The sequence below is a fragment of the Ranitomeya variabilis genome, chromosome 2 (assembly GCF_051348905.1).
Source record: "Ranitomeya variabilis isolate aRanVar5 chromosome 2, aRanVar5.hap1, whole genome shotgun sequence".
NCBI lineage: Eukaryota > Metazoa > Chordata > Amphibia > Anura > Dendrobatidae > Ranitomeya > Ranitomeya variabilis.
The window spans coordinates 994,071,398-994,088,747 of NC_135233.1; the positions used below are offsets into that span (position 1 = coordinate 994,071,398).

At 41.7% G+C, this 17,350-nt stretch overlaps 1 protein-coding gene across 2 annotated transcripts in view; it reads left to right on the top strand.

Annotated features, from left to right (window-relative positions):
- The window catches only part of ANKMY1 (ankyrin repeat and MYND domain containing 1), a 91,111-nt gene that overhangs the window by 26,020 nt on the left and 47,741 nt on the right, over positions 1-17,350 (top strand). For both annotated transcript variants that reach the window (XM_077291109.1, XM_077291108.1), the window contains exons 2-5: positions 2,158-2,528; positions 3,358-3,504; positions 4,754-5,217; positions 14,948-15,164. In XM_077291109.1, coding sequence (XP_077147224.1) covers positions 2,178-2,528; positions 3,358-3,504; positions 4,754-5,217; positions 14,948-15,164 — 1,179 coding nt within the window. In that variant the 5' untranslated portion in view covers positions 2,158-2,177. The remainder of the gene's footprint in view (positions 1-2,157; positions 2,529-3,357; positions 3,505-4,753; positions 5,218-14,947; positions 15,165-17,350) is intronic.

The following is a 17,350-nucleotide window of genomic DNA, read 5'->3' on the forward strand; positions in this document are numbered from 1 at the left end:
TCACTTCATTATAGAGGCAAATAACTGCACTTGTTGCCAAGCAGGCGCCTATCAATATGGCTTCATTTGGCACCATAAGAAATACAGATTAAACATGCAAGTGTTTCAGGAGTGTTTTGCACTTTTTAAATCCAGAGATTGGATTTTTAGCTAGCACTTTACACAGAAAAAAAAAGGGGAAATTACTTGTAAAATAATATTATAGGGAATTACATTCCAAGCATTTTCCTAATGTACAGTTCACATAATTACATAAGTTGAAAAAAGACCTAGGACCATCAAGTTCAACCTATCTTCAAAGTTATATATTTTATATTGCTAGATTATTTATAACTCACAATGTCATGTTTTGATACAAAAGCATCCAGACCTTTTTTAAATTACTAGCTCTTGTGGTCGGCATTCCAGTCTGATTGCTCTTACTGTAAAGAACCCTTTCCTATTTAGCTGCCATAATTGTCTTTCCTCCACGTGTAACAGTTTTCACTTTCTAAAAATTAGACAGCATATCTAAATCTTCCCCAATCTGCTGGAGGCAGGAAAGCTTGGAATATGAGCACAGTCTCTAATTGCGGAGGGAGAGAACAAATAATTTCATATGCCATATTCATCAACAGTTGCCAGGCTTTTTCTGTTTTGTGTCAATAACTTAGCTTCCCATAAAGAATTATTGTGGTGTTACTTCTAAAAAATTCATGATTAAAAGGGTTGACCGCTGAAAATATCTTTCACACAGTGTAGATGACAGCTTTATTGATCGGTGGGGGTCCAACTTCACGGGTCCACATTGACTGGTAGAACGGGGAACTTTTAGACCTGATAGAAACGGAGGAGTAGCAGTGCGAATGGGAATGTCCAACAAAGAGATCCAGCTCATCTAAAACGTATCCATCTTTATTTCTAATCTGTAAAAGGATGGTGTGCCAAATAGACCTTGCATAAAATGGAAAAGACTCCCTTTTAATCCATGACCTTTAACGCCTTTTCAGGCAGACTCCTCTTACTCATAACCTAAAAGAAGGAAATAACTCCATCGTTTTTACCCCTCCGGAGAACACACCCTCCAAACTCCTGTTCCATGACGTCATTGGGTTAACAAGATCAAACACTAATTAAGTACAAATTCCAAGAAACAAATAAAAAACATACGGTATAAAAGAATCTATACCTACACAATACATGATATTAAAAAATGTAGAATCAGATGAGTCTGCCTATTCAATCCCCGCGAACAGAACATATCCGGCATCGGTATCCAGTATGCCTCTCTATTAAAAAAAGCACGTCTTCGATCTCCACCTCTAGGTAAGGGGTTCACTTTCTCTAAACCATAAAATTCTAATCCTTTCTTAACATCACCCCCATGTTTTTGTAGGAAATGTTTAGATACATTCGATGGATTATTCGCTTCCCTATTGTATGATATGCAATTAACACAGTACACTACAAAAGTGCTACTACAATTTATGACCTGTTTTATCCGATATTTTCTACTTTGGATCACTAGATCAAAGCTTTGGTTTGTTTTCATACTTGCACGAAGCATTCTGATACCGCATTTGTGACACCCTATGGGTGTAAGCCTGGTTCTTTACTCTTCTTTTTTTTTTGTAAAATAAACTGGGTGATAACATGATAGATAAAGTTGGTGATTTTTTTTCTCAGAGAAAAGACATCTATTTTTAATAAATTAATTTAAGGAAGAATCCCCATGTATCATTGGCAAATACTTATTGACAATAGTTTTTATTTGGCTATACTCTCTACTAAAAGTGGTGACAAAACCTGTTTTTTTGTGTGCACCCACTAGTATTGCATTTTCAGTAATTAATTACGACTTTTATTATACACTATATCCTTAGCTCTATTTAAAGTCCAGGTCGTGTTTGCCAAGGATTATGTGCTGTTGAGAACATTGATCTTTTGAGCTAACCAAAAGATCATTTCACCCAATAAACAATCCTTTAGCCTGGTGATCGAAAGTCTGTTAACACTGTGTGATTATCGGGGAATGAGTGTTCTTAGGAATGCCCGTTCCCGATAATCATGTAAGGTAAATGTGCCTTTACTCTACCGTACGGTAAGAGTCCACACTCTGAACCAGCAGTTGTAAGGACTTTGGTCTTTATAATACTAGTCATGTTCTATCCAACACAGATCCATGTAGAGGAGAGGACATGTCCGATACAAAGTCACAGGAAGAAGATGACAGTCATGAAGCACCCTTGGTAGATATAAAGCTGGATGACCCTGAGGGACTTGTAAAGACTTGTGGAGAAGATGTTTTAGATGAGCCAGATCAAGAGGAAATCAAAGACGAACCATCTGGTGACAGTGTCCCTGGAGATCTCGATGGTAAAGGAGCCTCAGTGAGATCAGGTCATCAATTAAACTTGGATGAACAAAAATTACTTTGGGGTTTAGAAGATCTGGAAATTCAGCAATGGTCTGATGGCTCCAGCTTCAAAGGACACATGGCCCTGAATCTGAAAAAAGGCTTTGGAGAATTTAAGTGGGCCAATGGAGAGGTTAGTATAGATACACACCAAAAGAAAATGCTAAACGGCACTAATAATTATAATATCAACTTTATTTAAGGAACAGGTAAAACCAAATACATAAAAAATGAGACACCACAGAGAACAGACACAGCTGGCAGGGATGGCTGGAAACTAAGTGGCTAACATAGAACAACCACCTCCCAATATGATATTAAGGCAGATAGTAATAGCATTCAACCAGTACCAGAGTATAGCTACCGGTATGGTGACTGACAAAAAAGTGCAAAAGTGCGAATCATACAATAGTAACAGTTAATAAATATTCACAAATGTGATGTAGTACCAAGTGGTATACTATATACTATAAAAGTATGTAAAAGGCATCAGTCAACATATCGGAAAGCATAACATACATCCATTAGTAAATACCAGGAGGAACATATTTACCTAGTAGGTGCCACCAGCCAGGGACCCGACCACACCCGACGCACGTTTCGCTAAGGAAAGCTTCGTCCAGGGGTGGTGGGTAGCTGAGAAAGAGGCTTATTTATATCAGTCATTGGCCAATGACAGTAAGGCAAATTGCCTCCCCTTAAAAAACACACAAAAATTTAATGATCATGACATAATAACCGTCACATATTATAAATTAACGGCGGACACAAATATCATATTGAAAAAACATTATATAAACCCATATAGATTAGTTAGTATAGATGTCAGAGCCAACAAAAGCTGCCTATTATCCTGGTGAAGTAAGAAAGCTATAAAATGCATAAGATTCTCCCCCTCCAAATATCATAGTAACCTTTCTTGAACTTATTATGGTGATGCATTATATATTCTTTTATTTCAGACCTATGTTGGTGAATTTTACAAGGATCATCATCATGGAAAGGGGATTTACACGTGGCCTGATGGTTCCAAGTTCACTGGCACTTTTTATCTTAGCCGGAAAGAAGGTTATGGGACCATGACATTTACTGATGGCAGGAAATACCAGGTGCTTATGTAGTAAGAGTTCACTGTCCTAATGCAGCACAATATAGTAAACTGCTTTATTATAATATCCAGAAGTTGCTTCTTCTTTGCCTCTTCTTCCCTGGTTCGTCTCAAGATGCTTCTTGTCACTCAGTATTTCTACCCATAAAACTTCCTCTTTAAAGAAGTTCTTCATTTTTTTGGATGGCAACTTTATGAAAACTTTTCTCCTGAAAAAACCCAGTAGATTGACCCCATGAGCATGGTAAATGTGGCTAATCCTCATAGGGAGCAATAATAGGCACGTGTGAGGCACATCCGTACCAGAAATCCAAGTGTCCACCCTGGATTTTTCCTCAGATCCTCTCGTAAATACTCTTTGGATTTGTTTTAAGCAGACATGTGAGCATACCCTAATAGTGTTAGCCACTTTCCCAGGTTCTTTGGCACCAACTCTGTGTTCTGCTTAGTTAAAGTGATCTCTAGCAACTTGCTTCTGTAAGAGATGTAGACGTGGCAGCCATCACTGACATCTACCACTTTTGGTAATACGATGGAGAGATTGTGCCAATTCCAGCAATCAAGAAACAACATTCTATCAGTTTAGGTGCTCCTTCACTGCTTGTTGGCTTGTGTATTGTAAGCTGACCCGAAAATTCGTATGCAATGAATTTGAGAACACAAAAGGCTTCACTATAGACTCTCAGCTCCTCTTCACAAAGAGTTTGTGCAGCAGTTGTGTGCTGTATAGCTAAAGGGGCCATCCAAGCCGTTGAATTTCTGCAGGACACTTTTATGGTCTAAAAGTACACAAGGAATGATACTCACCTGACCAATCCCTCCTCTCCCAATGTCTCCACCCGTCTTTTTTTACGGAGCTACAGTCAAAATGTGGCGTATCAGCACATGCCTGCTGTAGCCAATATCTGGCTGTTTTGGGGTGCCAGGTTGACAATAGATTACATTGGGGATCGGGGAAGATATTGGCACAGCAGCTGCAGGGGAAGGTAAAGTGAGTATCAGGCTTATTGTAGGTTTATACATTTATAGATTCATTCTTGGTGTCGGATAACCCCTTTAATTTATTCCCCTGATGGAAATTGTAAGAATATCAGAAATCATCTCGGATATCCATAACATTTAAAGGCACTCGCCCACCCTATTATGAAAGTACGTCTTTATATACTGATGTCAGGTGGATTGTACTTCGTGGTGTACATTCTTCTGTCTCATGAATCGTCATAAACATGTCACCTCTCCACTTTTGGCAGGGACTCTACAAGGCAGACCTGCGCTTTGGACCTGGCGTTGAAAGTTACCCTGATGACTGTCAAGATGTTGGCCTCTGGATGGGGCAGCACTTGTTTAGACTGTGTACTCGGGTACCTGGATCTTTCTTCATGTCTTCTTTTCCAGAGCTTTGTCCCCATTTTAATAAGGATTTAGGTAATGGCAAATATTACGTAGACCTCCGGGAAGGCCGGTCAGAGGATCCATTTGAGTACAGATATCAGATGCTACTTAAAGATGATGACAATTTCACACTCCCCGATAAGATCTACTCCTACTCGGTAGATACAGACCATCTGCCCATCACTGACTCTCAGCACAGGGAGTTTGACAGTAACTTTTATAGAACCAGTAACACACAAGAGGAGGCTGACGACTGCACGTCTGACAGTATGCACAGCGCCAGCAGTGTGAAGGACATCTATCTGCAAGTTGTCAAGCACAGGTATGTTCTCTGCAGGTTGTAACTTTAGAGAAACTTGGCAACTCTGAAGGTTGGTCACACACATTAGGTACTACATGGTGGATTCCGCTTGCTTTTATGTCTTGGAGAGAATCAAGAACTTGATAGGTTGGACTCAAGACTTTTTCCCAGGACATAAGCAGTATCAGATACGTCTGTGTATCACTTATATAAATCCTCATATTGAAATAACACGTTACATGGGGGTTACAGCTGACGGCTAACTGATCTTCACAATGATGGCTATCCTGAATATATAAGATAAGTTTTTATGAACCTCTCCCCTGAAATGCTTAAAATGACCTGAGCTTCACAGCTGCATAGTAATCCATCATGCTGTCCTGCTCAGGTCAGGAGAGGTGCCGGGCAGTCCCTGCAGTGCGATGCGATTATTGCAGGAGAAATACGGCAGTGTGTCTCTTCCCTTCGACTTACTAAAGTGACTTGCAGCTGTAATTGCCGCAAAAGGAGGCTCTACAAAGTACTGACTTTAGGGGGGTGAATACTGTTATTCACGCTGAAGTTTACTGTTATTTTGTCCTATTTCTTGCTTGCTTCACAAAAAAGGAAACCGAATGCTCACAGTTGTAGGTGTGTTCATTACTTGAACTGATGCAAACACAGCATAGTTTGATCATAGTTTTACACAAGCCTCTCTGAGGAGAGGAAAATGTCTCCATCTTCTTCATTCTGTCAGGCCGCGGATATCAGGCTGCACTCAGATGTCATTCGACTGCAGTCCACTGGTTTCCACTGACTCATTGACTTGAATGACCGAGTGCAAACCAAATATTGGATCAAACTCGGGCATGCATTGTTTTATTTTTCCGTGGACTAGCTCCATCTGAGGAAAAAATCAGATGTCTGTACGGCCCCATAGACTAACATTGGTCCGAGTTCGAACCTATGTTTTGTTGGACAGCAAATATGCATTTCTGCATGAGCCCTTAAAGGGGTTTTCCACTACTTTCAATTAACCCCCCAATGTATCCCCCCTGGGCCACCAGTGAAATTTGTAAATACCTTCTGTTGTGAGCTGCACTATGCCGGCGGCAGAGTCCGGGTCACGTGACCCCCAGGCTGCAGCCGCCACTAATACCTGCCGACGTCACGTCAATTTCCTGAATCTGGAAATTGACGTGATATCATCAGCAGGCGTGACCCAGCCTCCACAAACAGCCGTCACTCATCAAGAGTGAGTGGGCTGTGGGTGGTGCTGGGGTCTGCAGGCTGTGCGGTGGGTCTGCGGGCTTTGTGTGGGGTCTTCAGGCTGTGTGGTGGGTCTGCGGGCTGTGTGTGGGGTCTGCAGGCTGTGCAGTGGGTCTGCGGGCTTTGTGTGGGGTCTGCAGGCTGTGTGGTGGGTCTGCAGGCTGTGTGGTGGGTCTGCGGGCTGTGTGTGGGGTCTGCGGGCTGTGTGTGTGGTCTGCGGGCTGTGTGTGTGGTCTGCGGGCTGTGTGTGTGGTCTGCGGGCTGTGTGTGGGGTCTGCAGGCTGTGTGGGGTCTGCGGGCTGTGTGGGGTCTGCGGGCTGTGTGGGGTCTGCGGGCTGTGTATGTGTGTCCCATCGAGCTATGCCTGCTACACTGTCAGTGAGTGACACATTGGCCAATGATGGGTCAGTAGTAGTCCCATCATCCGGCTAATGTGTTGAATGTAAAAAAAAAAAAAAAAAGAACAACTATGAGAGACAATTACCTTTCACAACTGGTTCAGGACCCAACAAGAAGGGGGGCACTGCTAGACCTAATATTAACCAACAGGCCAGACCGCATATCAAATGTAAGGGTTGGGGGTCACTTGGGGAATAGTGATCACAAAATAATACGTTTTCATGTATGCTTTAATAAGATGTGTAGTAGAGGGGTGACAAGGACACTAAACTTCAGGAGGGCAAATTTCCAAGGATGAGAGATGATCTTGGTGCAATTAACTGGGATGATATCCTGAGACATAAAAATACACAAAGAAAATGGGAGACGTTTATTAGCATCCTGGATAGGACCTGTGCACAGTATATACCGTATGGGAATAAACATACTAGAAATAGGAGGAAACCAATATGGCTAAATAGAGCTGTAAGGGGCACAATAAGTGACAAAAAGAAAGCATTTAGAGAATTAAAGGAAGTAGGTAGTGAGGAGGCATTAAATAAATACAGAAAATTAAATAAATTCTGTAAAATGCAAATCAAGGCAGAAAAGATTGAGACAGAGAGACTCATTGCCAGAGAGAGTAAAAATAACCCCAAAATATTCTTTAACTACATAAATAGTAAGCAACTAAAAAATGATAGTGTTGGCCCCCTTAAAAATAGTCTGGGTGAAATGGTGGATGAGGATGAGGAAAAAGCCAATATGCTAAATTACTTTTTTTCATCAGTATTTACACAAGAAAACCCCATGGCAGACAATATGATCAGTGATAACAAAAATTCCCCATTAAGGCCATGTGCACACGCTTACATATGCCTCCTATTATTTACACTGTATTCCGCATTTCTTGTGCAAATGTTGCATTTTTTTCCGCTAAAAAATCGCATCGCGGAAAAAAAAGCAACATATTCACTAAATTTGCGGAATTGCGGGGATTCCGCACACCTAGGAATGCATTGATCTACTTACTTTCCGCATGTGGCTGTGCACACCATGCGGGAAGTAAGCAGATCATGTGCGGTTGGTACCCAGGGTGGAGGAGAGGAGACTCTCCTCCACGCACTGGGCACCATATAACTGGTAAAAAAAAAATAATTAAAATAAAAAATAGTCATATACTCACCTTCGATGGCCCCGGAGTCTTCCCGCCTCTCAGCGGTGCATGCTGCCGCTTCTGTTCCTATAGATGGTGTGTGTGAAGGACCTGTGATGACGTCGTGGTCTTGTTTGATTGGTCGCGAGACCGCTCATGTGACCGCTCACGTGACCGCGACGTCATCGAAGGTCCTGCACACACCATCTATAGGAATGGACGCCGCTGAGGAGATCGGCTGTCTGCAGGTGAGTATAACCATTTTTTTTAATTATTTTTAAACATTCTATCTTTTACTATTGATGCTGCATAGGCAGCATCTATAGTAAAAAGTTGGTCACACTTGTCAAACACTATGTTTGACAAGTGTGACCAACCTGTCAGTCAGTTTTCCAAGCGATGCTACAGATCGCTTGGAAAACTTTAGCATTCTGCAAGCTAATTTCGCTTGCAAAATGCTAAAAAAACGCGAAAAAAACGCAAAAAAAAAATGCGGATTTCTTGCAGAAAATTTCCGGTTTTCTTCAGGAAATTTCTGCAAGAAATCCTGACGTGTGCACATACCCTAAGTGTCACCTGCTTAACTCAGCAGGAAGTACGGCGGCGTCTAAAAATCACTAAAATTGATAAATCTCCGGGCCCGGATGGGATACACCCCCGAGTACTGCAGGAACTAAGTACAGTCATTGATAGACCATTATTTTTAATCTTTAAAGAGTCCATAATAACAGGGTCTGTACCACAGGACTGGCGTATAGCAAATGTGGTGCCAATATTCAAAAAGGGGACAAAAACTGAACTCGGAAATTATAGGCCAGTAAGTTTAACCTCTACTGTGGGTAAAATCCTGGAGGGCATTCTAAGAGATGCTATACTGGAGTATCTGAAGAGGAATAACCTCATGACCCAGTATCAGCACGGGTTTATTAGGGACCATTCCTGTCAGACTAATCTGATCAATTTCTATGAAGAGGTAAGTTCCGGACTGGACCAAGGGAACCCAGTAGATGTAGTGTATATGGGCTTTTCAAAAGCTTTTTATACAGTGCCACACAAAAGGTTGTTACATAAAATGAGAATAATGGGGATAGGGGAAAATATGTGTAAGTGGGTTGAGAGCTGGCTCAGGGATAGGAAACAAAGGGTGGTTATTAATGGAGCACACTCGGACTGGGTCGCAGTTAGCAGTGGGGTACCACAGGGGTCAGTATTGGGCCCTCTTCTTTTTAACATATTTATTAATGACCTTGTAGGGGGCATTCAGAGTAGAATTTCAATATTTGCAGATGACACTAAACTCTGCAGGGTAATCAATACAGAGGAGGACAATTTTATATTACAGGATGATTTATGTAAACTAGAAGCTTGGGCTGATAAATGGCAAATGAGCTTTAATGGGGATAAATGTAAGGTCATGCACTTGGGCAGAAGTAATAAGATGTATAACTATGTGCTTAATTGTAAAACACTGAGCAAAACCGTCAATGAAAAAGACCTGGGTGTATGGGTGGATGACAAACTCACATTTAGTGGCCAGTGTCAGGCAGCTGCTACAAAGGCAAATAAAATAATGGGATGCATTAAAAGAGGCATAGATGCTCATGAGGAGAACATAATTTTACCTCTATACAAGTCACTAGTGCGACCACACTTAGAATACTGTGCAGTTCTGGTCTCCGGTGTATAAGAAAGACATAGCTGAACTGGAGCGGGTGCAGAGAAGAGCGACCAAGGTTATTAGAGGACTGGGGGGTCTGCAATACCAAGATAGGTTATTACACTTGGGGCTATTTAGTTTGTAAAAACGAAGACTAAGGGGTGATCTTATGTTAATCTATAAATATATGAGGGGACAGTACAAAGACCTTTCTGATGATCTTTTTAATCATAGACCTGAGACAGGGACAAGGGGGCATCCTCTACGTCTGGAGGAAAGAAGGTTTAAGAATAATAACAGACGCGGGTTCTTTACTGTAAGAGCAGTGAGACTATGGAACTCTCTGCCGTATGATGTTGTAATGAGTGACTCATTACTTAAATTTAAGAGGGGACTGGATACCTTTCTGGAAAAGTATAATGTTACAGGGTATATACACTAGATTCCTTGATAGGGCGTTGATCCAGGGAACTAGTCTGATTGCCGTATGTGGAGTCGGGAAGGAATTTTTTTCCCCATGATGGAGCTTACTCTTTGCCACATGGTTTTTTTTGCCTTCCTCTGGATCAACATGTTAGGGCATGTTAGGTTAGGCTATGGGTTGAACTAGATGGACTTAATGTCTTCCTTCAACCTTAATAACTATGTTACTATGTAATATAGAACATATAACATACAGAACATACATATAACATACAACACGTATCATAGATTACATACTTACCAGTCACCTAATTCCCCGAAGCCTTCATCTCCTTTAACAAAAATAAAAATAATAAACCAACCCATACTTACCTTTCCGCCCTAGTCCAATTAATAACGAGGGTCCACGACGATCTCCCGCGTAGAACACTGACATCGGGTGATGTCAGTGCTCTACAGGGGCTCCAGCGATGAAATGACAGGCGGAGGTAATCCTCCGCTGTGTATCCCTCCGCCGCCGGGAAAGAGGTCCCCTAACCCTAATTCTCACGCAGCATTGCTGCAAAGTGAGAGCCTGAACTCAGGTAACCTCAGTGATGCGCTGCAGGAGCCATTGTCTCCTGTCAGTTCATCACTGGAGGCTCTGTAGAGCAGTGACATTACCTGTTGTCACTTTTATAGGGGAGATTGTCGTGGGACACTCGTTATTAATTGGACTGTGTCAGACAGGGAGTATACGGTTGGTTTATTGTTTTACTTTTTATTATAGGAGACCGAGGGTGTGGCTTGGATCTGGGCGTGCAATAAAAATATGAAAACCGTGTTGTGTTTTATTTCATTAAAATGGGTATTACCCCCTTCCCAGGCTACAAATATTGGCCCCTGGCCGTCAGCTTTTCCCCTCTGTCGCAGAAAATTGCGTGGGGGTCTATCTATCTGTGCTGCTTTTGGGCTTGTGACCCTGATGTGACCTCTCGTCATCAGCCTAGGTGCTTGCAATGTCTTAAGATGCGTCAGATTGAAGATAGAGGAGGGAGGGGTTTGGGTGTGTTTTGGAGTGGGTGTGGTAAGTTCGGGCTTACAGGCCAGTGCAATGCATCATGGAACTTGTAGTATTAGAGCACAGTAAGTCAGGAGAAAAGAAGTTGTCGATTAACCCCATGAGAGCTGGATCCAGCACTGAAGATGTGCTGCTGCAGCATGATAAAAGGTAATATTGCTAAAATAGACACAGTGGATGTTTTGAGTGGCAATTAATAGCAAGATTTATGAAAAAAAAAGTTATAGTACTGGACACCTTCTTTAATGTGAATGATACCGAGTTCAGCAGGATATACTAAATGCAAACTACATAGCAGAAAATGGAAATATTTGTTCCTGGTTATAATTAATAACCGATTCAGCTGTTACACACTCGGTCAAAATTGTTGGTACTCCTCATTTAATGACAGAAAGTCCCACAATGATCAGAGAAATAACTTGAATCTGACAAAAGTAATAATAAATAAAAAATCTGTGAAAATGAACAAATGAAAGTCAGACATTACTTTTCAACCATGCTTCCACAGAATTAAAAAAAAATAAAACTCATGAAATAGGCCTGGACAGAAATGATGGTACCCTTAACTAAATATTTTATTACACAACCTTTTGAGGCAATCACTGCAATCAAACGATTCCTGTCAATGAGACTTCTGCACCTCTCAACAGGTACAGTTAGGTCCATATATATTTGGACAGATACATCATTTTTCTAATTTTGGTCATCGACATTACCACAATGAATTTTAAACAAAACAATTCAGATGCAGTTGAAGTTCAGACTTTCAGCTTTCATTTGAGGGTATCCACATTAAAATTGGATGAAGGGTTTAGGAGTTTCAGCTCCTTAACATGTGCCACCCTGTTTTTAAAGGGACCAGAAGTAATTGGACAGATTCAATAATTTTAAATAAAATGTTCATTTTTAGTACTTGGTTGAAAACCCTTTGTTGGCAATGACTGCCTGATGTCTAGAACTCATGGACATCACCAGACGCTGTGTTTCCTCCTTTTTGATGCTCTGCCAGGCCTTCACTGTGGTGGTTTTCAGTTGTTGTTTGTTTATGGGCCTTTCTGTCTGAAGTTTAGTCTTTAACAAGTGAAACGCATGCTCACTTGGGTTGAGATCAGGTGACTGACTTGGCCATTCAAGAATATTCCACTTCTTTGCTTTAATAAACTCCTGAGTTGCTTTGGCTTTATGTTTTGGGTCATTGTCCATCTGTAGGATGAAACAACGACCAACCAGTTTGGCTGCATTTGGCTGGATCTGAGCACACAGTATGGCTCTGAATACCTCAGAATTCATTCGGCTGCTTCTGTCCTGTGTCACATCATCAATAAACACTAGTGACCCAGTGCCACTGGCAGCTATGCATGCCCAAGCCATCACACTGCCTCCGCCGTGTTTTACAGATGATGTGGTATGCTTTGGATCATGAGCTGTACCACGCCTTCGCCATACTTTTCTCTTTCCATCATTCTGGTAGAGGTTGATCTTGGTTTCATCTGTCCAAAGAATGTTCTTCCAGAACTGTTCTGGCTTTTTTAGATGTTTTTTAGCATAGTCCAGTCTAGCCATTTTATTGTTGATGCTTATGAGTGGCTTGCACCGTGCAGTGAACCCTCTGTATTTACTTTCATGCAGTCTTCTCTTTATGGTAGATTTGGATATTGATACGCCGACCTCCTGGAGAGTATTCGTCACTTGGTTGGCTGTTGTGAAGGGGTTTCTCTTCACCATGGAGATTATTCTGCGATCATCCACCACTGTTGTCTTCCGTGGGCGCTCAGGTCTTTTTGCATTGATGAGTTCACCAGTGCTTTCTTTCTTTCTCAGGATGTACCAAACTGTAGATTTTGCCACTCCTAATATTGTAGCAATTTCTCGGATGGGTTTTTTCTGTTTTCGCAGCTTAAGGATGTCTTGTTTCACCTGCATGGAGAGCTCCTTTGACCGCATGTTTACTTCACAGCAAAACCTTCCAAATGCAAGCACCACACCTCAAATCAACTCCAGGCCTTTTATCTGCTTAATTGAGAATGACATAACAAAGGGATTGCCCACACCTGTCCATGAAATAGCCTTGGAGTCAATTGTCCAATTACTTTTGGTCCCTTTAAAAACAGGGTGGCATATGTTAAGGAGCTGAAACTCCTAAACCTTTCATCCAATTTTAATGTGGATACCCTCAAATGAAAGCTAAAAGTCTGAACTTCAACTGCATCTGAATGGTTTTGTATAAAACTCATTGTGATAATGTCTATAACCAAAATTAGAAAAATGTTGTGTCTGTCCAAATATATATGGACCTAACTGTATTTTGGCCCACTCCTCAAGAACAAACTGCTCTAGTTGTCTCATGTTTGAAGGTTGCCTTTTCCAGACTGCATTTTTCAGCTCTTTCCAAAGATGCTTAATAGGATTTAGGTCAGGACTCATAGAAGGCCACTTCAGAATAGTCCAATGTTTTCCTCTTAGCCATTCTTGTATGTTTTTATCTGTGTGTTTTGGGTCATTATCCTGTTAGAAAGACCCATGACCTGCTACTAAGACCAAGCTTTCTGACACTGGGCAGCACATTTCTCTCTAGAATCCCTTGATAGTCTTGAGATTTCATTGTACCCTGCACAGATTCTAGACACCCTGTGCCAGATGCGGCAAAGCAGCCCCAGAACATAACAGAGCCTTCTCCATGTTTCACAGTAGGGACAGTGTTCTTTTCTTGATATGCTTCATTTTTCCGTCTGTGAACATAGAGCTGATGTGCCCTGCCGAAAAGTTCCATTTATGTCTCATCTGTCCATAGGATATTCTCCTAGAAGCTTTGCGGCTTGTCAACATGTAGTTTGGCAAATTTCAGTCTGGCTTTTTTATGATTTTTTTTTGACAATGGTGTCCTCCTTGGTCATCTCTCATGAAGTCCATTTTGGCTTATACAACGACAGATGGTGCGATCTGACACTGATGCTCCTTAAGCTTGAAGTTCACGTTTAATCTGTTTAGAAGTTTTTCTGGGCTCTTTTATTACCATTCGTATTATCCGTCTCTTTGATTTGTCATCAATTTTCCTCCTGCGGCCACATCCAGGGAGGTTGGCTACAGTCCCATGGATCTTGCATTTCTGAATAATATGTGCAACTGTAGTCACAGGAACATCAAGCTGCTTGGAGATGGTCTTATAACTTACCTTTAACATGTTTGTCTATAATTTTCTTTCTAATCTCCTGAGACAACTCTTTCTTTTGCTTCCTCTGGTCCATGTTGAGTGTGATACACACCATGTCACCAAACAGCACAGTGAGTATCTGTAGCCCTATATACAGGCCCACTCACTGATTCCAAGATTGTAGACACCTGTGATGCTTGTTAGTGGACACACTGCAATTTAACATGTCCCTTTTGTCACATTATTTTCAGGGGTAACATCATTTCTGTCCAGGCCTATGTCATGAGTTTTATTTTTTTAATTCTATGGAAACATGGTTTAAAAGCAATGTCTGACTTTCATTGTGTTTTCATACATCTGTCAGATTCAAGTTATTTCTGTGACCATTGTGGGTTTTTCTGTCATTAAATGAGGGGTACCAATAATTTTGACCAAGTGTGTACATACCTGACATTCTTTGTTTGTTATATTTTCCATATTTCACTAATATGAATAATTTAGCCATTACAAAAAAGGAAAGTATTAGTAAATTTACGTAATATCTGGTCTCATACTGAGTCTTTTCTGATAAAATGTTAAATATTAATTGATTTATTCAAAAAGGTAGACATGCCTAACCTGACTATATGGAAATGAAAAATCATTCACCACTTATAAGTCACATTCTCATTCCATCAGAAACAGACCGGAACATTTTGACTGGAATATGTGTTCAATTATGAGGAACGATCGGGCAAAATTTGGTCCAAGAGGTCCCCGTGAGCGCTCTGCTGAGCAGCTGATAGAGATGGCTGGGCTGGGAGATTTGGAGACCATCTCTACAATCCTAAGACATGGTTTAGCCCATGTGGATGTGTCTGATGACAGTGGGCAGACCGCTCTACACGCCGCCACTGTGAGTTGCCATATACCATTTATGTTATCTACCTTTAAAGGGTGAGTTCACACTTACTATTAATGTGGATGTTTCATTTGTTTTTGAGGTTTAGTCACTAGTTTTTTGTGAAATTTTCTCTATTTTTAGCTGTAAAGTTATGCCATATTTCTGTGTATGTACATTATGTTTTGGGTATAGATATCTAGTAGGAAATCCCTAGGGTTTTACTTAAAGGGGGTCATTGCTTTAAACAATGCCTAATGGTTAGGTTTACATGTCCATTTGTATTCCAATTGTAACTGACCATGTATTTAAGAAATAAATGAATAAATGGCTCCTTTAGCGATAGGTACATTCAATATCAAGTCTCTTTCAGCTGGCTCAGGAACTGAGTCTGCATCATTCGCAGCAGACACAGGATGTGCTGTTTTGCAATCATCTGCCTCTAACCTCAGCATGTGGCGCTGAACCTGCATCATTCCCGGCAGATGCTGAATGTATTGTTCAGCCATCATCTGCCTCTAACCTCAGCATGTGGAGCCGAACCTGCGTCATTACCGGCAGACGCTGGATGTATTGTTCAGCCATCATCTGCCTCTAACGTCAGCATGTGGAGCCGAGCCTGCATCATTCACGGCAAATGCTGGATGTATTGTTCAACCATCATATGCCTCTAATGTCAGCATATGGAGCTGAGCCTGCATCATTCCCGGCAGATGCTGAATGTATTGTTCAACCATCATCTGCCTCTAACGTCAGCATATGGAGCTGAGCCTGCGTCATTCCCGGCAGATGCTGAATGTATTGTTCAGCCATCATCTGCCTCTAACCTCAGCATGTGGAGCCGAACCTGCGTCATTCCCGGCAGACGCTGGATGTATTGTTCAGCCATCATATGCCTCTAACGTCAGCATGTGGAGCCGAGCTCTGCCCACTGCTGTTGACTCCTTAAATGAGGTTTTAAGTCTCTGACAGCGCCATTGAAAGTGAATTAACTGGAGGAGTGCCCACCACTCCATGTGCCCATTAGCCCCCCTCAAAGCATGAATGTGGGCTGCTATGGCAGCCTAGGGGACTGATGAAGACCCCCATGCCAGCCATGATTGTGCTCCTGTAAAGACAAGTTTGTGGCTGACATTCATAGGAGACAGTGATTTTAACTATATACTGCAATACTATTGTATAGCAGTATACAGTGCGTACGGAAAGTATTCAGACCCCTTTAAATGTTTCACCCTTTGTTTCATTGCAGCCATTTGGTAAATTCAAAAAGTTCATTTTTTTCTCATTAATGTACACTCTGCACCCCATCTTGACTGGAAAAAAACAGAAATGTAGAAATTGTAGCAAATGTAATAAAAAAAGAAAAACTCAAATATCACATGGTCATAAGTATTTACACCCTTTGCTCAGACACTCATATTTAAGTCACATGCTGTCCATTTCCTTGTGATCCTCCTTGAGATGGTTCTACTCCTTCATTGGAGTCCAGCTGTGTTTAATTAAACTGATAGGACTTGATTTGGAAAGGCACACACCTGTCTATATAAGACCTCACAGCTCACAGTGCATGTCAGACTCATGAGGTCAAAGGAACTGGCCAAGGAGCTCAGAGACAGTATTGTGGCAAGGCACAGATGTGGCCAAGGTTACAACAGAATTTCTGCAGTACTCAAGGTTCCTAAGAGCACAATGGCCTCCATAATCCTTAAATGGAAGAAGTTTGGGACCATCAGAAGTCTTCCTAGATCTGGCCGTCCAGCCAAACTGAGCAATCGTGGGAGAAGAGCCTTGGTGAGAGAGGTAAAGAAGAACCCCAAGATCACTGTGGCTGAGCTCCAGAGATGCAGTAGGGAGATGGAAGAAATTTCCACAAAGTCAATTATCACTGCAGCCCTCCACCAGTCGGACCTTTATGGCAGAGTGGCCCGGCGGAAGCCTCTCCTCAGTGCAAGACATATGAAAGCCCGCATAGAGTTTGCTAAAAAACACATGAAGGACTCCCAGACTATGAGAAATAAGATTCTCTGGTCTGATGAAACGAAGATAGACCTTTTTGGTGATAATTCTAAGCGGTATGTGTGGAGAAAACCAGGCACTGCTCATCACCTGCCCAATACAATCCCAACAGTGAAACATGGTGGTGGCAACATCATGCTATGGGGGTGTTTTTCAGCTGCAGGGACAGGATGACTGGTTGTCAT